The sequence below is a fragment of the Acinonyx jubatus genome, chromosome E1 (assembly GCF_027475565.1).
Source record: "Acinonyx jubatus isolate Ajub_Pintada_27869175 chromosome E1, VMU_Ajub_asm_v1.0, whole genome shotgun sequence".
NCBI classification, from domain to species: Eukaryota; Metazoa; Chordata; class Mammalia; order Carnivora; family Felidae; genus Acinonyx; species Acinonyx jubatus.
The window spans coordinates 18,743,948-18,770,331 of NC_069397.1; the positions used below are offsets into that span (position 1 = coordinate 18,743,948).

Sequence of the window (26,384 nt, forward strand, 5' to 3'; positions counted from 1 at the left end):
TCATCCATCCTTGGGTTTTTAAATTTTTTTTTTTTTAACATTTATTTATTTTTGAGACAGAGAGAGACAGAGCATGAACGGGGGAGGGGCAGAGAGAGAGGGAGACACAGAATCGGAAGCAGGCTCCAGGCTCTGAGCCATCAGCCCAGAGCCCGACGTGGGGCTCGAACTCACCGACTGCGAGATCGTGACCTGAGCTGAAGTCGGACGCCCAACCAACTGAGCCACGCAGGCGCCCCTGGGTTTTTAAAAGGTGTACGCATTGAACCTTGAGGGATGCCTAGGCTGGTTTCCTCTTGGTACATGGTGTTCTGTTAACTACCTCTGTAGCTCTCTGTGGGTCATGTCCCCTAGGCTGCCCCTCTAATTGTGCCACTCAACGATGCCGCTTAATCTTGCTTCTGTTGGTTAAGCGTGCCGCCTGGTCTCTATTTCTTCAAGATCCCATCAAGCCTACTGCTATGAGGGAGCCTAGCTCTGTGACAATATGGTCTGCCATTAGCCCTGGTCTTGAGGAGAGCCACCACTGAGCTGCTCAGCGATGCTGATGTCCCTTTCACTAGCACACTCCTTACTGCTTGTGATAAAGGGCAGACCGTAGTCAGCTGGTGGGATGTACAGGGTATGTCCACTCTAGCGTGCCTGCGTCTCTGAGTTTTTGCTGCCTTCTTCTATTCCTTGCTATGATGGCTCTGGCCTTTCTGTTTTACCTAGTGTGGGCCTTTGCTTTCCCTAAGCTTCCTGGAAACCTCCTGGTGACCTGTTTGCACTGTCTCCCAGGGACCTTGCTAGGATGTAAATACTGCAGTACAGGGACACACTCATATCAACAAATTCTGTTTTGTCTAGCACTACAGTCTCCTGCCCCTTCCTTTCTCCCCCCCTCCCCCCAGTTTAATACCCTGGGGAGCCAATCCTGTCATAGACTCCTGGCTTCTGCAGGTATACACATGTTGGGTAGCCTTCTAGCTCCTTCAGGATATAGTTCCTCTCCTCCTCTGGCAGGTCCCAGAGTCTGCACAGTGGGGTTATTTTGTGACTTGATTTCAGTTATGGTCTGGTAGATAGGACGAGAGGTGCAGGTAGATCCTAAGGAGGATGTGTGGTGCCTTTTAAGGTAGATACTTTTTCATTCTCAAGTGGTGGTGGTGAGGGGGTGCTTCTGAAGAGTGGGGCACTTCTACAAACCCAGAGTGTGCAGGGTGATGTGGGGTTTGAAGGTTTTTAAGTGCATCAACCCACATGCCCCAAAGTGTCAGGATCCCACTTCTTTCTAACCATGCCACTGACCTTGACCTAGAAGACTTTCCAGGGCTGAGAATTCAACCTGTTTGGAGTTCTACTATTCTTTTTTTTTTTTTTTTTTTTTAAGTTTATTTATTTTGAGAGAGAGACAGAGAGAGTGAGCAGGGGAGGGGCAGAGAGGGAGAGAGAGAATCCCAAGCAGGCTCTGCACGGTCAGCATGAAGTCCCATGCGAGGCTTGAACTCACAAACTGAGATCATGACCTGAGCTGAAATCAAGAGTTGGACATTTAACCGACTGAGCCCCCCGGGCACCCCAGAGTTCTACTGTTCTTAGACTTAATTTGTGGGCCTGATCTTCAACATTTTCTGCACCCCCCACCCCCACTCCTCATTTATGTGTTGCTAAGGAGGTACTCTAGCCTTAGCCTTTAATTGGGGATTAACCACTCGCAACTTTTCATTGTCTTACTCCAACAATAGTTGTTCAATCTTACTGTTCTTAAATTTCTATTTTCCCCATATTAAAAAAAAAAAAGTGCCTGATAGATTACATCTACCCGTGCGTTCTTGCACTGGTATTATATCCCATCCATCCTATCCTATCCCATCCCATCCCCACTGCTGACAGTTTTAACAGTTGCAGAGCTATAGCATGCCAGGGCCTATCAAGGCCTTCACCTGGGGCCTTGCTGCCAGCTGGCCAGTGGATGATTCAGCTCCCCTGGCTCAGACCACACTCATGGGACTAATTGGTTTAGTTTGGATCCTCTGGAAAACCAACTCAGAAATGGAGATTTGCAAGCAGGAAATTTGTTGGGTAATACCCTTGGGATCAACATTGCAAAGAACTAAAAGAGTAGGCCTGAGCAGAAAGAGAACTTGAACTAAAGGCAGTCACAAGCAAAGGCCTCACCTGACCCCCTGGGAGCTGATCACTTATGAGGGCTCTTGAGTGCTTCGGGGTGGTCCCACCCCAAGGCCTGTATCTTTCAGCCACTTGTGCAGTTTCTCCTGGAGCTGGTGTGACCAGAGTGAGGTAGCTCTCTTGCTAAGGGCAATTTCTGGAAAGGGATTCCAGAATCCCTAATGCTCCCTGCAGCTGGGGAAATTGGTGGCTCAGCTGTGAGGTGCCCAGCACTCCTTGGGATCCTAGAACAGGGGTGGCGGGGGGGGGGGGGGGGGGGAGTGTGTGGAGAGGTGGGAGATGGGTAGAATGTAGGGAATGCTCCTGGAACGAGACCCCTGAAGACAAAATTGGCAGAGACTGCCGTGTGACCAAAACAGAGAGAACAACCGAGAGTGCTGGATTTATTTTATTTGGATAAATTTTATTATTTTTTATTTGAGTAGAGTTGACAAGAGTGATGCATTTAAACCTATACCAAGTGCCAGTAGTCCTCTTGAACACTCTTGTGTTGGACCATGCAGAACTGGGATGTTAGGGCACAGTCTAATTCGCTTCTACTCTGAAGCCATATCCTTCCTAGCTCAGAGCTAGTCAAGCTGGTGCTCAAAATTCAGACAGCAGATGTAGTTTGTTTGGCTGCACAAGGTTTTAAAAAATGTGAAAAGGCTGCCACTATGTAAAAATTGGAAGAGTGTATATGTAAACTCAGATTTCCAGCTTCTATTGATCAAGGGGAAGATCGAGCAACACTGGGTCAGTATTCTTGCATGGCGGCAGTAATTGAGTGACAGCTGCCCCTTTAACTGGGGGGATGTGCCCCTTAGTTCACCACAGTATGTATGCGTTACCTGTTTTGGCATTTTTGGGTAGAATCCCTGCTGTGGTATGCACTACCTGACATGGTGCATGGTCTATACAATAGGTGTTTGGGCGCTTAATATTGATTCAGCAGAATGGAATGAATTTAATTGGAGAGGAAGTCGGAGTGAAGCCTAGTGTTAACACTCCAAGTGTTATGAGAAGCTTGGCAATCAGTGGGGGCAACAGGACAGGAAGTGCAGATTAGGATGAATTAGTGAATTAATGCTGGCTGGAGCCTGAGAAAAGCAAGAGCAGAGGGCCAAGGACTGAAGTTTGAGTGTTTTTTGCCTAGAGTTAGGGAGGAATGGGGAATCTGGGGAAGCACAGGAAAGAGAAGCACAAAGGGACCTCAGGAATGTAATGCTCCTGGAGCCAAGGGAGCCGAGGGTTTAGATATTTGCATCCAGGCTAGGGAAGGTGAAGGGAATAGGCAAAGAGCCATGGCAACAAGAAAGTAATTGGGAACTTTCAGAGGAAGCATGAGAAAAGGAGAGGAAGATTGCAGGTCTGGAAGTTTAGCAGTGAAGTACAGGCATTGGGATACTCTCTGGAGGTACGAGTGAGAGCTTTTTGGGGGGTTTTAGTTGGGAAGGGCACAGATGGACATTCATTTAACATCCTTTTCTTTAACATTGTCACCATCATTTCTGACATCATCTAAAAGACATTAGTTGGTATTCATATGGCATCCTTAGAGAATGGACAACAGAGCCACCTAGACCCTTTCCTCTCATTCTAGTGGAATGAAGTATTAATTTAATATGTATTTTAGACAATCACCAGCCAGCAAAGGTTGGAAACTTCTCTCATGGATATCTCTGTGCATGGGATACTGGCTTAGAGAATTTTTTTTTTTTTTGTAGTAAATGTAAAATACTAGTTTTGCTCTGCCTTATCACCTGATAAGTTATCATATCATGCGGCCTAAGTGGCTGATTAGTGTGTGCTCAGAATGTGGAAACTCATTTTACGATTATCCTAAGTAAAGTGTATTGAGGAAGATAATCTCAAAAATAGCTCATTCCAAAACTCATGTCCGATATAGGTAGATCATTGTTTTGGATGTAATCCTCTCCCTGGGAAACCAGTTTCACACGAAATCATTTTAACTGTGGTATTAAGGGTATAGGGAACCCCATTGTTTCTGGAGAACCACAGTCTGTCTCCACTGTCTTTGGAGTCAAACCACCTGGGTTTGCATGCTGACTCTGTCACCTACCAACTCTGAGACTTCAGGCAAATCCGTTAGATGAGGGTAATACCTATTGGAAAGGTTCATTGAAAGATTTAAATGAGATGATGAATGTTGAATCAATAATGTATGGAAGCCCTTAGAGGATTTTTGAGGATGGTGCAACTTGAATCTGTATCAACCGTGCAAAAGTTTTATTAACTTGGATGCCTATCTGTTCAGCAGAGGAAGTCCGGACTGCATTCCGGAGTCTGAGCACTTTGACCGCCATCGCGTCTAGGAACTGGGATTTAACACAGACAGTTAAAAAAAAAAAAAAAAAAAATTGTATCTGTCTTGGCCTTATTTCCCCCCGTTTCTCAGCAGTTTATACTAGCTAGCTACGAAGGACCTGGAAACCGGAGATTGTGTACTTTATTTTTTTGTGAGAGCTTAATGCAGAGAGGGACCCTCGCACAGCCCCCCAGATCAGCCGCAAAGATCTGCGCCCTGGGAGAAACGCTAGCCCCGCGGCCCCCTAACTTCCAACCCGGGGAGCAATCCAAACCCTGAGGCCGGCGGGGGAGGGGGAGCCTCTTGTGGCGGTGGGGATGCGAGCGGATGCTCCCGGGTCGGCACGGACCGTCGCCGGCCGAACCCAGAGCCAGAGTCTAGGTGAGCCCGGCGGCGAAGAGGGACGCGCGCCTCCGGGCCCGGAGGAGTTAGGTGACGTCACCTCCAGGAGGACTCGCTTTTTCATTAATGAAACCGGCCGGCACGGGCGCATGCGCGGCAGGCCGCCTTCCCTCTCGCTTCCCCCTCCCCTTTCCCAGCCGCGCTCTCAATCTCAAGCTCGCTCGCTCTCCCTCTCCCCGGGCCGTGGAAAGGATCCCACTTCCGGTGGGGTGTCATGGCGGCGTCTCGGACTGTGATGGCTGAGGGGAGACGGCGCTAGTGGGGAGAGCGACCAAGAGGCCCCCTCCCCTCCCCGGGTCCCCCTCCCCCGCCCCCCTTCCCCCTGCCTCCTCGCCAACGCCCCCTTCCCCTGTCCCCCTCCCGGCTCCGCGCAGGCCCCCCATCCCCACCCCCGTGGGAACGTTCGGAGCCCGCACTCCTCGGACCCTCTCCTCGCCTCTGCCTTCACCTCGGCCCCCGCTCCCCGCCCTCTTCCCGGCCCTGGGCGCCGGCCGGCCCGTCCCTCCGCCGCCCCCCGGCCGCGGGGAGGACATGGCCGCGCACAGGCCGGTGGAATGGGTCCAGGCCGTGGTCAGCCGCTTCGACGAGCAGGTAACGGGCCCTCGGCGGGCGGGAGGTGGGAGCGAAGTGGGGGTGGGGGCGGAGTGGGTGAGGGGAGGAAGGAGCAGCCGCCTCCCCCGCGGCTGCCTCGGGCTCTGGAGGAGAGGAAGGGGGGAACTAGAGGGGGTGGCCTAGGGGGGAGGTGCGGGGAAGGAGGGGACGGCTGGTGGCTCGGGCTCCCCTTCCCTCCTAAGTCGGGGGGTGGGGCCTCTTCCCTGACCACCCCTCGGACCCTCCATCCTCTTTATCCCAGCCCTTCCGCTTGCTAATGAGGATGAGTGACCTGGGGGCGCTTGCAGGGGCTCTCCATCTGGATTTAATCATTTCCCCCTCCCTGACTTTTGTTTGTTCGTTTGAACGGAGGTGGGTAACGTTTAGGGGTTTCCTCTTCCCTCAGTGGACCTCCGAACTGGGGGTGAGTCCCTGGAGGAACCCCCAGGCCTGTCTTGTGTACCCCCAATGGGAGAACGATAACATCCCGCCCCTCCCCCAGTTTCTTCAGCTTCCTCTCTTGGACGGGGAAGAGTAGAAGCAGGGAGAGCACAGGTTTTCTTACTTTCTGCTCCCTGGTCTCAGCCTGCCCTGAGAGCTCCAAGTGCACACTCAATGCACATCTTTTTGGTACCCCACTTGGGCGTCCCCCCATATCCTGATGAGACAAGACTGGCATTTACATGTTGTAGTAGAAACCATGGTGCTCGTTCCCTTCTGCTTCTGAAATATTTTTCCCTTTTTTTTCCTTCCTTGAGAATTGCAGTTTCATCCTTTATTTTGCCAGCGGTCTGAGAATGTGAATAGGGTTTTCTTGAGTGAGAATCTTGGGGAGTAAGGGGAGCAGGGTGCCAGGAAAAGTGCCTGACAACGGAGCCCCTGACAACGGAGAGCAGGGACAGCTGGGATGTGGTCCTGGAGCCGATAATTCTGCTGGTGTTGTGTTGTTGTTTTTAACTCTCACCTCTTGCTTCACAAGAGAACTTTCATTGAGAATATTTGGGGTGGAAAAATAAAAGTTTCATAGCTTGGGGAGGTGCCTTTTTATTCCTTGAGCTTCACACGCTGGATCCTGAGGCTGATCAGAATGAATGCACACGGAGCCTTTTGTCAGTGGGAATTAGTTTAACTTTGTGTTGCTGCGGTTAGTTGGGGATAGTTTAAAGGGATGCTTTTTTTGCAGCTGCAGTTCTGCCCTGGGCTTCTTGTGATGAGGGACATGTTAAGGTTGAATCAATCTATTTTGTTGACTGGATACAATCATAAAAGTGATTATGGGAGCTGAATGGAGGGGCAGGGGAGGGCTCCACTTTTACTGGATCCACAAAGGTTTCCTTACAGGACTCCCAGTGTTGCTGACTTACCCGAAAGATATTTGGGATAGGCAGCAGGATTGAGAAGGAAGTTGAAACGACCTAGGTAGAATAGAATTACAAAGCTGTCAGGGGCTTGTAGCGTGTTGTTTCACCTATCCCTCTTCTGCTTCCAGACCAAAAAGCTTGTAAACCAACTGTACTACTGATCTATCTGAGGAAGTAAAATGTTACTGCATACATTGCATTGTGTTATTGATAGAGCATTCGATTTAAAACTTGATAGAAGAGACTTTATGTAATCTTGAAAAAGGATTTTATTTTATTTATTTATTTTTTCAACGTTTTTTAAATTTATTTTTGGGACAGAGAGAGACAGAGCATGAACGGGGGAGGGGCAGAGAGAGAGGGAGACACAGAATCGGAAACAGGCTCCAGGCTCCGAGCCGTCAGCCCAGAGCCTGACGCGGGGCTCGAACTCAGGGACCGCGAGATCGTGACCTGGCTGAAGTGGGCCGCTTAACCGACTGCGCCACCCAGGCGCCCCGAAAAAGGATTTTAAAGGCACACGGAAGAACCCCAAGTCTAAACCTTGTGGACAGCATAATATGGATGCAGGAATTTGAAGTGTTCACACTACCATTGTTGTTCTCCAATTTTTTTTATTAGTTTTTTCCCCAATTTTTAAACTTTATTTCTTCACTTCTTACCTGTTGATCCCTAGGCTTATCTGCCACCTACCAAAAAAATATAGTTTTTTAAATTTAAAAGAACGATTCTTATTATATTCCCAGTAACACAAGTAAATATTTCCTTCCTTTTGTCTCCAGTGTTAAAAGACCTTAGGCTTTGTTGTTTGCGTTGTTATGAATATTGTGGAATCAAACTCGCCACCATCTGTTAAAAATTAAGGATGTAAGAGTTTTAAACGGAAGCATTTTTAATGTATTCCTTATGTTGTAATTAAGAGAAAGATACGTAGGGCAAATTATTCCTCACATTCTTCTCTTAGGTTAAAGACCACTGACTTTGCCATACAGAAGTCTAAGGCTTTTCAATGTTTAACATAAGGTACTTACATACCTTAATTTACTATAGTAGTAATAAACGTTTAATTCAAATTAGAGATTACCTTGAGGTTGGAAAGTGAGAAAACCGAGGCACAGAGATATTAAATGACTTTCCAAGGTCACGTGGCAGACCTAATAACAAGAGCCTCAGTACGAAATGTATTGAATGCTGAACAGTCAGGGATACTTTTTCTGAAAAGTATCACATAGGATTTGTTTTAATAACCCCTTAAGTATAGTTAAGGGAGAAGGGTTCACATTTTTATTGAGGGGAGAAAAAGCCCCACGTGTAGGGAGAGGTATTTGTATAATTAGTCTCCGCTATTTCTAAAAGTTTTAAATTTGGGGTACATTGTCTGTACTTTGTTTCAGCGGGTCCAGAGGGACACAGGCTGCTTTTTATTACAGCTAAGACGTGTATGTTGAGCCCGAGAGCGTATAAAAGTCTAAAGGTAGCAACTCTGTTTATGACTGAATTGATGGTTTGGTTGGACTTCTAATGTTTGTGGTGATGTAAGCAGAAATGCATTACTAGCCACTGCCGATAACGTTTTGTACTCTGATGGGTATTGCTTGGCAACTTGATGCGGTAGACCCAGTTAAGAGAAGTGGCAGTGTTCCATCTTGACATTTTGAGCTTAAGCCCTTATTTCCAAGTGGGTAAAATGAAATTGCTGTAACCTGCTAGTATTGCACCCAAACCTAATATTTATGGCCTAAGTTGAATGATTCTTACCAATTTCAAAGTAATTATGTCCTTGTTTAGGGAAATGGCAGTTGCAAAGGTGGATGGCCAGAAAGCGGAGTGAATGTATCAGTTATTTATTTATTTTTGTAAAGAATGATGAGTTTAAAAAAAAAATTAATGTTTGTTTATTTACTGAGAGAGTGGGAGACAGAGTGTGACTGGGGGAGGGAGAGAGAGAGAGGGAGACACAGAACCCAAAGCAGGCTCCAGGCTCTGAACTGTCGGCACAGAGCCCGACATGGGGCTCAAACTCACAGACTGAGATCATGACCTGAGCTGAGGTCGGACACTTAACTGAGTGAGCCACCCAAGCGCCCCTGAGGTTTCTTTTTAAATGTTTATTCATTTTGAGAGAGACAGAGCGCATGCGCACGGCACGCAGGCGTGCGCGCGCCCTTGCAAACCCAAGGAGGTGGGGGAGAGGGAGGGAGAATCCCAAGTAGACTCCACGCTGTCAGTGTGGAGCCAGACTAGGGCTCTGTCTCACAAACCTTGAGATCATGACCTGAGCTGAAATTAAAAGCCCTACGCTTAACTGACTGAGCCATCCAGGCGCAGCTGAATCAATGTTATCAGTTACATCTTCTGCTTTTCCTTAACCTGCCTTTATGGTGCTGAATAGTACGTTTCTAAATTGATACTGGTATATTTTAGGCGTGTAGCTCTAAATTGTGGCTTATTAGGTTACTATTAATGAATTAGAGAAAACTTTGTCACATGCCCCACCTAGCTCTCTGTGCCCCTCTGGTTCTGTAGGACTTTGTTTCTGAAGCGGCATAGAAGAAAACTGTGCTTATTTGAATTTTTTTTTTTAACAAATTGAAAAAAAAGGTATCCCCAAATGATTTGTTGTAAATATGTTCATTTAAGCACTCATGTATTCCATATCTGGTCAAGTAAAAACAGTATATACCCCCTCACCCCCCATATTTAAGAACATATTAGAGAATAAACTGATTTTTGATTTGAAACAATGGCATATCAGTTACTGTAAATTGGATGCTAATTGGAATGTGCTTTGAATATGTCGCGTGAAACTCATGCAGTGTAAAATGATTGACAAATGTCTTTGAAGTTATACACCACATGTTAATTGGCTAAGTAGATTTGTAAAACTTTGAAACTGTTTTGGATTAAAAAAAATCTCGTAGCTTTGTTTCTTAAAGCCTGGTCTGCCATTTTTATAAGGCCTTAAAGGTAGTTGAAAGTGAGTACTCTTTTGGTGAGGGGTATTTTGTGGTGAGGAAAAAATGCTTATTCTTTATTCTGGAATTCCTATTTAAAAAAATTTCTTCCAGCTGATCCTTAATTAGTTCTCTATGCTCCCTCACTCCCCTTACCTTATTTAGCATCCGATTTAATTTTTGTGTGAGTGCCTTCCTTTTCACCTTCAAACTTACTAAGATTTCTTTTCTCAAGCATTTACTTGGTCCTGTAGCTTTCTCTCAGTGGATCAGTTTTTTTTTCTTCTTTTTGTTGCCAGATACCTGCTGCCTCTACTGTTTATCCACTCATTTCCTTTATAGCTGAAAACTAGCTTCTGCCTCTGCTTTCCTTCTGGATTGCTGCTTTCTTGAAAATGATTCCTTCTGGCAAAACGTAGTGGTTTTTGCTCAATGGTAGTGCCGCTGTGGTGTTCTATTACCCCTGGAAACCAGTCTACTGGAATTCATAAGACACAGTACTGTCTTGTATGTCTGCATGTTTGCAGATCCTTATATACTGATGTGCTCATCAATCCTTGAACAGATTTGCTTTCCCTGTCAAACTATGCTGCCTGTCACTGAACTGGGATTCCTAAATGGGGTCTGAGTTTTGTTCTGCTATTTACTTTCTCTGTCCTTATGCTAGCCATTAGATGTCTGTGGATCCTAGATTCTCCTCATCTGTCAGAAAAGAATCAACTAGAGAATCTCTAAGGTTCTCTATCTAGTTTAGATATTAGATGATTTTAATATTTTAACAGCATTTCCCTGTTGCCTTCACAGTCCATTGGGAGCTGACTCCACTTGATTTACCCAACTATTTCTCATTATGCCTCAGCATGCACCTGTGTCCCAGACAGGTTGGCTCGGTCTCTTCTGTATATATCATGCTTATTCCTGTCTCTCAGCCTTTGTTGATGCCAGCCCCTGCCTGCATGCTTTCATTCCTCCTTTGTGCTTTTAAAATTCCTGTCCATCCCTCCCTGTGCAGCTCAAGCTTCATTTTTCCCATTAAGTTTTTTTTTTGGATGAAACTCACTGCAGTCTTACTTCTTGGTGTACTTGTCACCTGAGGTTTCTCCCCTCAGGAGGGTTGGTTGAACACAGCTTAGTATTTGCTCTTCTCTTTTTGTCAGATAGAGTGTAAACTTTCTAAAAAGCAAGACGCCTCAGTTAGCATCCTCGTATAGTCACCCCAGTGCCCAGCATGGTTGTGAGCATATAGCACATCATTGGTGGAATGTTTTTTTAATATGATTCCTGGTTGAAAGGTAGACTGGTTAAAAGTAGTGATGACTTGGGCTTTGTTTTAAATGTAAATAACCAAATTTATAATGTAGTGTTTATAAATAGCCTAGGTCTTATAAGTTAAATGATATTTTACCTATGAATAGGTTTTTTTTTTTTTTGAAGAGAGCTTTAAGGAGGAACTTACACATATTTATATTTCCTCCCAGAGAGAGAACATGTTTTTTGAATCAAATTGCTTTAGAGTTGATTAACTACCTTTGTGATCTTGGATTTGTCACTTTTAGTGGTAAGTCAGAAGGAGACTTTTTTGCAGTAGTCTGATAGGAAAATGATTGCAAAGAACTTTGAAAAATCTAGAAGTAATTCAATGTAGGATTTACACATGTTCTTTACAGCCTATTGACTATTGTGTTTTCGCTAAATAAGGGAGATTGATTGGTCTCTGGATATTCCCCCAAAATGTACCTTGGCTGATATATATACCTTACTTTAGCATTCATTAACAAATTGTTACGGTACTGAGAGCATCTTTATGTATCATGGATCTCTGTAATTGATCTGTTTTCTTGCTTTATCATCTAATTTATAGCAAATGTATTATATGGCTCCTCAAGTTTAGCATGTTTAATGTAAAAGTGTTACAAGGTGTTGTGTGAATTGGGCCAGCAATATTGTTTCATTTGATCTTAAAATATTCCTACACTTTATTTTATTTGACATTTTGAACAGTAGGAAATTAGGTTCTTAAATCTGCTTCCTCTTCTTTTATTTCATTATTATTATTTTTTCATGTGTTTAGCATGGAGACTTTTGTCCTTGAAGGAAAGGTTAGTGATATATTACAATACTGTAGTGCCTTATTTTTAAATCTTTTTTCTTTGGATTGCTCGGGCTGCTATGGGGCGTTTTTGTTTTCATCTTCAAATTTGGTGTTTTGGGGTTCTATATAGACTCTTTATTGTTGCATTTTAACAACATGCTTTTAAGGGTGAGCAGTGTATTAATTAAGAACATGTGTTTTGCAGATGTGTTCCTTCAGCCTCAGTCTGTTCTTCATTGGGAGTTATGTGTGTGTATAAGACAAGGGACAGGAGGTATAAGAAGGCTCGTTTTTTAAAAAAGGGAGTTTAAGGAGGAGAATATTCCGTAGAAGAAGTAGAAGGAGAGGTTTGTGGTCAGCTTAAACTGTTAAAAGGCTTAGAATCAATACTGAAGTAGAATATGGGCATCTTAAGGTCTTTCTCTGCAGAGGATTGATTTGTATTTATAAAAGCATTGGCTTATTTGTAGGACATCTTTTAGAATACCCCATTTTCTTGTGGGTGGTGAGGGAAAGATGAGACAAAGTTTGTTTTGACCTTGAAGAATAGAAAAGTTAAGGTGTTTTACTTTGTAGTGACTGTGAATTTAAGATTTCAGCAATCTGTAAAATTCTGTATCATACTGTGTGCCAGGGCCTTCAGTAAACCGAGCACTCTGAGAGGTTGTACTGAAGAAAATTTTAACATTCTAGAATATGAATAACTGGAATTGGTAGCGCTCTCATTAAAAAAAATATTTCTTTGAGAGATAGAGCATGAATGGGGAGGGGCGGAGAGAGAGGAGAGTGGGAATCCCAAGCAGGCTCCACACTGTCAGTGCAGAGCCTGATTTGGAGCTCAGTCTCATGAACCGTGAGATCACAATCTGAACGGAAATCACTTAATTGGCTGAGCCACCCACGTGCCCTGGTAGTGTCCTTATTAAGGTCTCTCCAGGGGCCTGCAGTAGACCACCTATTTGACCACCTCAAATAGCAAATGCCAGTGATACATAGTTACATTCTTCAGTTCTCTGACAGTGGCTTTTGAACCATTGACTTTCTCATCAAAAGAGCTTCTGTTGAGATAAGAAAGCCCCAAGCTAAAATGGAATCCCATTCTATTATAATGGAGAATTGAAATTATCCTCTAAACCTACATATACTTTTTACTAGAAACGGCACTGATTACTTTGGAGTAGCAATAACTTGAGGTGCAAAGTTCTAGATTACATATTTTCTTTAAACCACAGATTGGCACTCTTTTGGTTTGGCTTAAGGTTGCCACTACAGTCTACAAGCTGTTGCCTATTCCTCTTCGTATTTTATAGCTTTGAGTTTTTTACCCTATTGAATTTCACAGAACTTAACTTTTCCTGATGAAATCCTTTGCCCCTTCATTTCACATCCCCCAAACAGGGTGATGTATCTAGTGCAAGAGGCATGGAGTTAATTGAGTAAACAGCAAGAGTTTTAGACATTTACTTTAAAAGATTTTTACCTAACTTACTTATTTTGAGAGAGAATGAGAGAGGGAGTGCACACGCTTTATTTTTTTAAGTTTACTTATTTTGAGAGTGAGAGAGTGCAAGTGCATGCACGCAGGGAGGGGGAGGGGCCGAGAGGAGAGACAGAATCCCAAGCAGGCTCTGCACCATCAGCACGGAGCCTGATGTGGGGCTCTAACAAACCATGAGATGGTGACCTGAGCAGAGATCAAGAGTCAGATGCTTAACCATCTGCGCCACCTCGGCGCCCCCTAACTTATGTTTTTAAGAGAGTGTGAAAATGGGAGGCGGGTGGGGTAGAGGAAGAGGGAGAGAGGGAACTTAAGCAGACTCTATGCCCAGCGCGGAGCCCTACGCCAGGCTTGATCTTACGACTGTGAGATCATGACCTGAGCCTAAATCAAGAGTCAGATGCTTAACTGACTGAGCCACCAGGTGCCCCTTACCTAACTTATTTTTAATCATAGTTTTATACCCAGATAGTGACTTTGTGGGTAATTAATGCTCATAGCAATCTCAGGTGACCCTTTTCAGTTTAATTGTTGACGACTTTCCTTGGGTAGTCTCCATAGTAATTTGGGCATGAGAAAATGTACCATCTCAAATTTGTGATGGCACTACACTGTGTAGTGAGAAAAAGAGCTTTTGAGTGTAGCTTTCAAGATAACCTTGGACAAGTCACTTAACATCTCTGAACTTCAGTTTTCTGTTTCTATCATAAAATGGGGATTATACCTTCCCTGCTCACATCATGGGCTTGTTTAGTATCTTAGGTGTGAATCTTTCACATGAAGGGAAACTATAAACAGTCATAAAAATGTGTTACTGTGATTATCATACTATGCGGTATTTTTCTATCCCTTCTTTATGCTTTGTTATTATTATAGTTTCATATTATTATTACCCTGCATGAGGAAAAATAAAACTAGAGGTGCAGAGCAATTGTTCACAATCATATGACATGTAATTAATTGAATTTAAACTAGAGTGTGGGTGTTAATCCTTAGAGCAGTAACTTTTCAATAAATAGAGCTTTACAAAAAAGGTCTAAATTTTTTGAACAGATAGCACAAATATGTAAAATGAGGAATGTATTCTTGCTTCTTCCAAGTTGAGTTATTAGAGTTTACCTTTTATGTTCATATGAGAGTAAGTGGAAACCTTCTAACTCATCTGGTCATATGTTAGAAATAGATAAAAATAGACATACATTTTAAACATTATATCCTTGATTTCATTATTTATCATTCTTCTTTTCACCTTACCAGAACTTCTTTGGCTGTTAGGAGAAGTTGTAACATTGTTCCCCTTTTATTTAGTTTTATAGCATTGCATTATACTCACTGAAGATTTTTAGATGAGGAGAGATGAATTCTGAAGGTGAGAGAATAGAATTTGCTAGAATACCAACAGGAAGGTACAGATTATGTATTTACTTCATTTTTTTTTTAATCTTACCATTTGTCCACTTTTGTAAAGTTGGTTTTCAAACTTGAAGAACATTGCATTTAGGATTTGATTAAATTTGAGGCAACTCTAAACTTCAGTAGCATTTGAGTGCTTTATTCTATTGGATTCCTGGGCCGGCCGGCCGGCCTTCCTTCCTTCCTTCCTTCCTTCCTTCCTTCCTTCCTCTACTTTTTCAGCCCCCCCCCAACTATCTTGTCTTTTGGAATATCTCTTCAACCTCTGTCAGCTCAGGGCTGGGAAAGTGTTTTGCTTTTATACTCCAGGCAGGTCTTCCTTTTGGGTAATGGACTGAAAGGTGGGGGGGGGGGGGCACGGGGGAGCATTTGTGTTTCCTGTTTGTTCTTGGCCTCTGATAACTGAAGTTGCAAGTAGAGAATGGAAGAGGTAGTAGGTTTTGTTTTGGTCAAATGTTGGCAACAAAGATCAGTGAAGACCTGTGCTTTGGTTTCTACCCTGCCTCAACTGCCTTTGTGATATGTAAATCTAAATTCCAAGTTGTTTCATTATTTGTAAAACAGGAGAAATAGGATCTGACACTCTAAAACTTTTATAATTCTTAAAATGGATTGATTTTTGTTTCTTTTTTTTTCTTTAGAGCCAGCCCTCTAAAAAAAATAATTCCAGTCACTAACAGATTAGTCACAGATCCTTAGCTAGAAGGAATCTGAAATTATTATTATTAATATTATTTTTTTTAATTTTATTTTTTCAAATTTACATCCAAATTAGTATATAGTGCAGCAATGATTTCAGGAGTAGATTCCTTAGTGCCCCTTACCCATTTAGCCCATCTCCCCTCCCACACCCCCTCCAGTAACTCTGTTCTCCATATTTATGAGTCTCTTTTGTTTTGTCCTGCTCCCTGTTTTTATATTATTTTTGTTTCCCTTCCCTCATGTTCATGTGTTTTGTCTCTTAAAGTCCTCACATGAATGAAGTCATATGATTTTTGTCTTTCTCTGACTAATTTCATTTAGCATAATACCCTCCAGTTCCATCCACATAGTTGCAAATGGCAAGATTTCATTCTTTTTGATTGCTGAGTAATATTCCATTATCTATATCTATATCTATATATCTATATCTATATCTATCTATATATATCTATATCTCTATCTCACATCTTTTTCATTCATCCATCGATGGACATTTGGGCTCTTTCCATACTTTGGCTATTGTCAATAGTGCTGCTATAAACATGGGGGTGCATGTGTCCCTTTGAAACAGCACACCTGTATCCCGTGGATAAATGCCTAGTAGTGCAATTGCTGGCTGGTAGGGTAGTTCTATTTTTAGTTTTCTGAGGAACCTCCATACTGTTTTCCAGAGTGGCTGCACCAGCTTGCATTCCCAAGGAATCTGAGATTATTTAAATCCACTTCTGCAATAGCCTTGGCAGATGATTGTCCAACCTCTATTTGGATATTTATTAAAAAAAAATACAGTAGTAATTCGTGTTCATTGTAGAAATGCAGCAAATCACAAAAGAATGAATAAAAGTCTAAAATGCCACACTTCAGAAAGAACCGCAGTTAAAATTTTGGTACATAATTGAGTCTGCCGATTCTGAAATCAGAATGCTTGGGTTTGAATTCTTGGGCTCTGCTTTGCTATTGCTTCCTAGCTCTTGACCAAGTTACTTCTTCAAGCTTCATTTTCTTCACTTGTAACAAAGAGTCAATGAAAATACCTAATCCACAGAAGGTGGTTGTGAGGTTTAAATTAGGAAATAATGTGTCAAGCATGTGGCAGTTTCTTGCACTTGGAAGGAACTCAGTAAATGTTTGCTACTGTTACTATTGTTAGGTTGTTTGAATTGAATGAGATACATTGTTTTATAATCTCTTTTAACATACCGGCATAATGTGAACATTTGCTCATTTGATTGCATTTTCTTTTATGTTTGTAAAAATTAAGGTATTCTTGGGGCATCTGGGTGGCTCAGTCACTTGGGTGTCCAACTTCGCTCAGGTCATGATCTTGCAGTTTGGGGGTTCGAGCCCTGCATCGGGCTCTGTGCTGACAGCTCAGAGCCTGGCGCCTGCTTCCAATTCTGTGTCTCCCTCTCTTTGCCCCTTCCCCTCCTGTCCTCACACTCTCTGTCTCTCTCTCTCTCAAAAAAAAATAAAAGATTAAGGTACTGTATGTAATTTTATTTTTTTCTTAATATTTAAAGAAATTTGAATTTTCTACAGTGAACATGTTTATAATCAATAACAAAGTGAGTACATATTTTATAAAATATAGGACTTCCAATTAAATGTGAATTTCAAATAAACATGAGTAATTCTTTTTAGTATAAGTATATTCCATTAACATTTGGGAAAGACTTATACTAAATGTTTATCCATTATTTATGTGAAATTCACATTTTTAAATGTTTATTTTTGAGAGAGGGAGAGAGAGACAGGGTGTGAGCAAGAGAGGGACACACACACACACACACACACACACACACACAGAATCTGAATTAGGCTCCAGGCTTTGAGTTGTTCTACAGGGCTCGAACTCAAAAACGGTGAGATCATGACCTGAGCCAAAGTTGGATGCTTAACTGACTGAGCCACCCAGGCGCTCCTGAAATTCACATTCAGCCGCACATCTTATTTGCTAAACCTGGCAACTCTAATCTAAGTGACTTTAATATCAAGGTGGATCACCTATCCAACATCTTAATCTCCAACCCTCCTTGATCTTAATTCTAGTGATGGTGACCATAACAGAGATAGGGTCTCCAAATTCAGCTGAGTCCTTAATACTGTCCTGTATTGCTAAGTATCCTTAAACTGCACCCATTCTCATTTACTCCCACAGTAATTCTTATCTTCTCTATAATCTCAGTCTCTGATTCTGCTACCTGAATTTAAGGTCTCTATTTTCTTCTATCTCCTATGGTACCTCATTCCATTATTTCCCTTTATTATATTCTTCAACTTCTCTCATTAAAGAACAAGCCATTAGATGAAATATTGGCTCAGAGCCTTGAAAAGAGAGTTTAAACATTTTAGTATGTGTGGCATACAAGACCCTACAAGATTCACAATCCACTTCAGGCTTCACTTTTCTCTGACAGGCTTCCCCAGACTGCCCAGTCTGAATTAAGAGCTCTGCTTACATGCTCCCACTGTACTCTATGCATCTACCATAATATTTGCCATAATTTTCTTACTGTCCTTCTCCCTTATCAGACTTTAGACACCTTGAGACCACGAGTTATGTCTTGTCTTTATTACCTCAGCGTTTACCACAATGTGCACGCAAGTGGAGGAGGGGGCAGAGAGAGAGACAGAATCCCAAGCAGGCCCCAAGCTGTCAGTGCAGAGCTGGACTTGGGGCTCGATGACTGAGCCGAAATCCAGAGCCGGATGCTCAACTGACTGAGCCACCCAGGCACCCCTTGACTGACTGACTGATTGATTGATTGATTTAAACATTTTTTAATGTTTATTTTTGAGAGAGAGAGAGAGAGAGAGACAGGCAGGGCGTGAGCGGGGAGGGGCAGAGAGAGAGGGAGACACAGAATCCAAAACAGGCTCCAGGCACCGAGCCATCAGCACAGAGTCCGACGCAGGGCTTGAACCCACGAACTGTGAGATCATGACCTGAGTGAAAGTCAGATACTTAACCAACTGAGCCACCCAGGTGCCCCTTGATTTATTTATTTTGTAACTGGAAGTGTGTCAATCCCCTTTACCTACTTTGCTCATCCCCCCACCCTTCTCCTCTCTGGCAATTACCAGTTTGTTCTTGGTTTCTGTTTTGTTCATTTGTTTGTTTGTTTGTTTGTTTGTTTTTAGATTCTACATACAAGTGAAATCATCTGGTATTTGTCTTTCTCAGTCTGACTTATTTTACTTAGCATAATACCCTTTAGGTCCATCCACGTTGCATAAATGGTTCAGTGGCGGTCAGTACTCAGGCATGCCATTTTTCATCCCTTTTCTCAGTATTTTTGTATATGAGAGTGTTATGTGAGATTTTTAAAAAAGTAAATGGCTTAAGAAAGGCTGAGCATCAGGTACACTATGTTTTTGCTACTCATCTGATTACCAGCGTAGTAAGTCTATTAAAGAATATTCATTGGCATAACCTCTAATATTTGGAAGGGAGCGTGGACTGTGACGGGGACACATGGCTGCTTCCCCTATTCCACAGGGCTCTGCGTGAATCAGAAATGTGAGATGAGATAATACATGTCAAGGTACTTTGTAAACTCACTTTATACAGGTAAAATTTCATTGTTATAAATGATCCTTCCTTCTGTAAGAGCTTAAAAGTCATCTGCGTAATAGTCTTAGAATCATCTGGTTGTTGACATTAGATTCAGTCCAGAGGCCTGAAATCGCATTTGCACCTTTACCCACCCCTGTGTTTTGACAATTGAGGCAATATTTTCTCATTCCCAGTCTGGCACCTTTCTATTTTTCATGAGTTCTCAAAGTTCACTGACAGTGTTTCCCTTTTTGCGTTTCTTAATTTTCTTGTGTGCTCTTGGATTCGGTTATGTAGACTTGAATTCAGATAAAACAGGTGGGTGGGGTCTTTATGCTTTAAGAGTTCTGATGGCTCTCAACAATGCTCTTTTTCAAATGTGAAAATCATTTCAAATCATTTTGTTTTCTGGTAGAACAATTAGAAGTAAAATGGAATGGCTGTGCTTTTTCTCCTTTTGGTATTATACTGTGTACTCTAGTGGTTCTTCATCTTAATATATATTCTTTTAAATTTTTTTTTTAACGTTTATTTTTGAGACAGAGACAGAGCATGAATGGGGGAGGGTCAGAGTGAGGGAGACACAGAATCCGAAGCAGTCTCCAGGCTCTGAGCCATCAGCACAGAGCCTGACGCAGGGCTCGAACTCACGGACCGTGAGAGCATGACCTGAGCCGAAGTCGGACGCTCAACCGACTGAGCCACCCAGCCGCCCCTCTTAATATTTTTTTTTTTTTAGTTTTTTTTTCAACGTTTATTTATTTTTGGGACAGAGAGAGACAGAGCATGAACGGGGGAGGGGCAGAGAGAGAGGGAGACACAGAATCGGAAACAGGCTCCAGGCTCTGAGCCATCAGCCCAGAGTCCGACGCGGGGCTCGAACTCACAGACCGCGAGATCGTGACCTGGCTGAAGTCGGACGCTTAACCGACTGCGCCACCCAGGCGCCCCTCTTAATATATTTTTAAAAGCCGTCAAATGTTTTAACGTTTTTCTCTTTAAAATATTTAGTGACTGAACTTATAACTTTTTATACTTTTCTCTCAATTTGTCTATCAGATGCAGCGTGTGTTCTTTCTTAAATGTCCTCTTGATATTGAACTCTGGGAGGGGGAGAGGAGAGACAACTGGTACAGACACATTAGTTTATGTGGAAATGCCAGCATTATCAGATCACTTAAGACTCATGTTAAAAGTGTAGATTTCCTGGCCCCACTGAACATCTGAGTTCTAGAGGTATGGACAATGGGTTGCAGTTAAAAAGATCTCCGTTTTGATGTAAAAGCTGGGTTTATGAATCCCTGCTGTATGATATGTGGGGAGACTTCCACGCATGGGTGGTGTTTAGTAAGTAGGTCATAGTATAGTCCTCGATGGCAACACAAGTAGGAAAAAAACTGGATGAACTTTGAAAACCATATTATAAAAAAATACTGGAGGGGTGCAGAAATAATGAAGCAGGTGAACTAAAATTCCAGAAGTGGAAGAATCCTGTGTAGGTAAGGAGAGGATTGATGACATTTACATTTGCTGATTCTGGACACAGACCGGAGAAGAAGGATGAGCCAGAGGTGAACTGAGTCTTACTAAAGCTGCAACATAGCACTGATGGTCCACTTGCTGAATAGATTAAAATGATCAGCCTCTCTCGTCCGTTTTGTCTACTAGAATAAATGACAGACTCTCACTGGGAAGATATGTGGTAGAGTTTCTGAGGTTCTTTCATTTAAAATATCCAGCATACACTGAACAATTTCTAAAAAATTGAAAAGGTAGAAAACTGTGATTTATAATCAAGAAAAAAATAAGCTATAGTTGTAGATCCACTGGTAGTTCAAGTTAGCAGACAAGGACTTTGAAATAACTGTAATATGCTAAAAAAGTAGGCAAAATGGACACATGGGTGAAAGTTGGAGAATTTCTACAAAGAATTGGAATCCATAGAAAAGAATTAAATGGCTATTCTAGGAGTCAAAAACCTAACACTGGTTGCTAAAGTTCTTTCATTTACATGCTCATTGGAAAATCTTGGTGTACAGGACTCTAGGACCTTGCCTTACCCTTTGCCTGACTCTTCATTTTTCTAAACAAAACAACACAAAACACACACATACAAAACAAAACAAAAAACCCAAACAAAAAAAGGGAAAACAGGCCATTTGAATATACACAATTTATGTATGTTAGTAGATTATGTCTGTCTTGTTCACTGCTGTATTCCTAGGGCTTAGTTCAGTGCCTGACACATTAAAAACAGAACAAAAACGACAAATACAAAAAGTTCATGGTATCTAAACTTAGTTATTTATTGGATGGGTTTAATAGACAATATATAACCAAAGACAAGGTTAAAGACCTTTTAGACAAGTCAATAGAAAGTATCCAGTTTGAAGCACATAAAGGAAAAAAATTGGAAAAAGTGGAACAGAACCTAAGACATAGGTGGAACAGTAGTATAAAGCTGAATAATGTATAACTGGAGACCCAGACTAGAGAAGAAAGATTAGCGTGGGAGCAGATATCTGCAGAAATAATGGTAAGACATTTTCCAAAACTGATGAAAGACATCAACCCAGAAATTCAAGTAGTTTAACAAACCCCAAGCAGGGTAAATACAAAGAAGAAGTACCCTTAAGCCTATCTTAATGGAACTATTGAAAAGTAGAGACAAAGAGAAATTCTTAAAATCTATGAGAAAGGACCAAAAGACACACTACTTTCAAAGGAACAGTAATATAACTGATAGCTAACTTTGAATACAACTGTGGAAACTGGGAAATAATGAAAAGACGTTTTTAGTGTCAAAAGAAAATACTGTCTCATGAAAATTCTGTTCCTAGCAGAAATACCCTTCAGAAATGAAGGTGAAGTAAAGATGTTTTTAGACAAACAGCTGAGAGAATTAATCACCAGCAAACCTGCTCTGTAACAGTTACTAAAGGAACTTCTTTAGGCAGAAGAGAAATGGCTCAAGTGGAAGGGTTAACACTATAGGAAATAATGAGCACCCAAATGGGTGCTAATAGGAGTTAGGTATATGCCCAATATGGATAAATACCAAACATATTGGCCCCCCCCCATTTCCCTTAGAAACTTTATTGGAACTTTTTGGGGATTTTATTTTTTATTCTAGAATGATAGAATTTCTATAAGCTTTATTAAGGTACATTTGCTACACAATAAATTAACTGCACATATTTAAAATGTACAGTTTGATGAACATTGATATATGTACACGTTTGTAATAACATCACTGTAGTCAAGTTGACGAACGTTTACATCACCCACGAAGTTTTCTCCAACCCCTGTAGTCCATTCCTACGTCCCATCCCTAGACAACCACTAGTTGTTTTGCCCAGTGGATATATCACACATCGTTTATTCATTCATGTGTTGATGGGTATTTGGGCTGCTCCAGTTTTAGCTACTACAAGTAAAGCTGTCTTGAAGGTTAATGTATGCAACCTTGTGTGGACATACTAGTACTTTCATGTCTCTTGAGTAAATGTGAAGGAGTAGAATAGTTGGGTCGTATGGTGGGTGGGGGTGTTTACCTTTTTCAGAAGCTGCCAATCTTTTTCTTCCCCAGAGTGGTCGTACCATTTACAGCAGTATAGGAGAGTTCTGGTTGCTCCCTATCCTGGCCAAGACTTACTTTCCTTAAAACAGTTTTTTAATTACAGCCATCCTAGTAGGTGTGAAGTGGTATATCATGGTTTTGATTTGCATTTCGCTAATGACTGATGATGCTGAGCATCTTTCCCTGTGCTTATTTACCATCTGAATATTTTCTTTGATGAAGTGTATATTCAAATCTTTTGCCCATTGAAAAAAAATTTTTTATTGGGTTTTGAGAGTTTGTTAATATATGCTGAATACAAGTTCTTTATGAGGTATGTGATTTACAAATATTTTCTCCTTGTTTCTGGCTTGTTTTTGTTTGTTTTCTTCTGAAAGCATCTTTTGAGAGCATATGTTCTTTGCTGAAGTCCAATTTATCAATTTTTTTCTATACAAAGAAAAGATCATGTTATTGATGATATATCTAAGAAACTTTTGTCTAACTCAAGGTCACAAAGATTGTTCTCCTATGGTTCCTTCTGGAATTTTATTATTTTAGGTTTTACACTTAGGTCTATGACTCATTTTTAGTTAATTTTTGTACTTGGTGTGATTTCATATGCCTATTGTTTTGTCAATCCACATAGTGTTCATTAATGAATCCTTATAGTAAAATTTGAAATCAGGTATGTAAATCCTTCAACTTTTTCTTTCTCAGGAATGTTTTAGCTAGATCCTTTGCATATCCGTGCACAGTTTAGGATTAGTTTGTCAATTTCTATTTAAAAAAAGCCTATTTTGATACAGATTGTGGTGAATCTATATATCAGTTTTGAGAGGATTTCATTTTAACAGTTTTAATTCAGTTTCTGATTATTGCTAATATATAGAAATACACTGATTTTTTGTTTGTTGATCTTTGTTTTTAGTGAGACCGTAGTATTTAGTGTTTTGTTTTGTTTTTTTAATTAAAAATTTTTTTTAATTATATTTATTTTCGAGAGGCAGGGTGAGACAGAGCATGAGTGGAGGAGGGGCAGAGAGAAGAGATACAGAGTCCGAAGCAGGCTCCAGTTTCCCAGCAAGCATTCAGCACAGAGCCTGAAGCGGGGCTCGAACCCACAAACCCTGAGATCATGACCTGAGCCGAAGTCGGACACTCAACCGACTGAGCCACCCAGGCACCCCAGCATTTTGTTTTTTTAAGGACAATTTTAATTGTATCTCACAAAAGTCAACATATTTGATAGTCTAGTTCTCAACTGTTGAAACTGTAATAAATGTAAGGGTTCTTTCTGTTGTTAGATTGTAAAGGAAGAATGCACCTGGGCAATGTTGACAGGAGCAAGATGTAAACAGGAAGAATAAAGTCTCTTGTCCATCCTCCAGTCTTACACTCTCTCTTTAGTGGCCCCTTGCAAGTGCAGAGCCTTAGCAAGGAGCCAGCTGGCAAAGGAGAAATGGAGTTAGTGTAGTAACCCCACCATCAGAAAACATAGTACAGAAGGGTAGATGTGAAGATGAGAGGTCGCGCTTAGCAATGCGCACGGTCCACCCCTTTGGCTACTCAGTAGCTGTACCTCCTTTTGTCAGATATTTGATCTTGTGTACAGAAAACACCCTGTGCTTTTGACAAAGAAGGTAGAAGTCTTCTTTGTACAAATGAATGCATCCTTACCTTTTCCCAAAATAAGGAACAAAGTCCCGGTATTTAGTGTATCCATTTCTGGGTGACATCCACACTATCCATTTTGAGGCTGTTTTTAATTATTTCTCAAATTCATAGTGCCATCTGAATATCCTGCTATGTACAGGCTAAATTGTAAAGTTAACCATTGCTAATGAAATTTGTGTAACATTGAGAAGAGAGAAGAAACACATTTACACACTCATGCAAAATCCTTTATAGTAAGCAAAGAAGAACATACGTACAAATGTTGGAGACCTTGCTTGTGTTAACTAGTTGAGAGATTGTTGTTCTTTTTTTTTTTTTCAACGTTTATTTATTTTTGGGACAGAGAGAGACAGAGCATGAACGGGGGAGGGGCAGAGAGAGAGGGAGACACAGAATCGGAAACAGGTTCCAGGCTCTGAGCCATCAGCCCAGAGCCTGACGCGGGGCTCGAACTCCCGGACCGCGAGATCCTGACCTGGCTGAAGTCGGACGCTTAACCGACTGAGCCACCCAGGCGCCCTGTTGTTCATTTTTATAACTACTTTACTCTGCCTATTTGTTCCATGTTTCTTTTGCCCTTATTCAGGACCTTAGCAGGTGGATAACTCACACCTTCTTTAGGGAAGAATATAAGCCCTCAGAGGTCCTGCTTTATGTGTATTTCCATTAACTTTTACTATTGTACGTGTATAAGATATATTTCAGAGAATCCTCGGGGTTCCAGAGTTCTCCCTGTCCCCCTTGTGTAGCGGTAGTCCAGGATCTCTTAAGTAATCCAGATGAATTATACCAGCCAGTAGAATGACTACTTTGCCTGTTGATTTAATGCTGTGGTTCTCAACTGAGGGTAGTTTTGCCTCCCAGGGAACATATGGGAATGTCTGGAGGTACTTTTAATTCACGTGACTTTGGAGGGTGATATACTGGTGGGTAGAGGTCAGGGTGCTGCCAAGCTTCCTATAATGCATAGGACAGCTGCCAACAGCAAAGAATTATGCAGCCTAAAACGTCAGGAGTGCTGAGATTGAGAAATCTTGATTTAATGGCACAGAGCCCGTGTGATCATGAAGCAGTTTCAAGTTCCAATTTAGTTGGAACCTAGTGGTGTCATTCCTTCCTTGGGAACCCAGGCTTTGAAACCGGCAGATCTCAAAGTTGTGGGCACTGGAAGCAAGAATTCTGCTAATGGGGTTTTTAGGGAAAATAGCGAGAGAAACCACTTCTACTTATACCTCTTGACCATCAGGTACATGTGTGCCAACTATGGGAAAGCAACATTGTATATTAGTTATTGCTTCAAAGCGTATAGTTGAGGATTTTGTCTTAAACCAGCGCTGTAACTGAGTCTTCAGCAGGCCATTCTATTAGTCTGTTAGACCAGCTACATCCAACTGATAGGGTATGTGTTAAGACCAGTGAATTAATTCCAAGGTCCACAAGTCCATCCCTGTACTATTTTTGCCGTGAAATGAGTTCCATGTTTTATTTTGCTTGAAGGGGAACTATTGGCTAAAATACCTAATTTCAGTTGCCTTGTGCTCCCTAAATTGTTGTCTGCTAATGGACCAAAGGACCATTTCCTCTATAATTTCATTTGCATATTCGTTTTCAGATAAATGGAAGATTAGTGTATTATGTAAAGTATTTATTTATTTTATTTTTAAAAATTTACATCCAATTAGCATATAGTGCAACAATGATTTCAGGAGTAGATTCCTTAATGCCCCTTATCCATTTAGCCCATCCCCCCTCCCACACCCCTTCCAGTAACCCTGTTTGTTCTGCATATTTATGAGTCTCTTATACTTTGTCCCCCTCCCTGTTTTTATATTATTTTTGTTTCCCTTACCTTATGTTCATCTGTTTTGTCTCTTAAAGTCCTCATATGAGTGAAGTCATAGGATTTTTGTCTTTCTCTAATTTCACTTAGCATAATGCCCTCCAGTTCCATCCACGTAGTTGCAAATGGCAAGATTTCATTCTTTTTGATTGCCGAGTAATACTCCATTGTATATATATACACCACCTCTTCTTTATCCATTCATCCATCGATGGACATTTGGGCTCTTTCCATACTTTGGCTATTGTTGATGGTGCTG

At 41.7% G+C, this 26,384-nt stretch overlaps 1 protein-coding gene across 10 annotated transcripts in view; it reads left to right on the forward strand.

Moving 5' to 3' along the window:
- The first annotated feature begins 5,020 nt into the window (after positions 1-5,020).
- NF1 (neurofibromin 1) overlaps positions 5,021-26,384 on the forward strand; it is a 246,875-nt gene continuing 225,511 nt past the window's right edge. For 5 of the 10 annotated variants that reach the window (XM_027034451.2, XM_027034454.2, XM_027034461.2 and 2 more), the window contains exon 1: positions 5,022-5,473. In XM_027034451.2, the coding sequence (XP_026890252.1) occupies positions 5,414-5,473 (60 nt within the window). In that variant the 5' untranslated portion in view covers positions 5,022-5,413. Of the gene's footprint in view, positions 5,474-26,384 lie in introns of all 10 variants that reach the window. The other 5 variants (XM_027034456.2, XM_027034458.2, XM_027034460.2 and 2 more) reach the window with 2 other exon arrangements.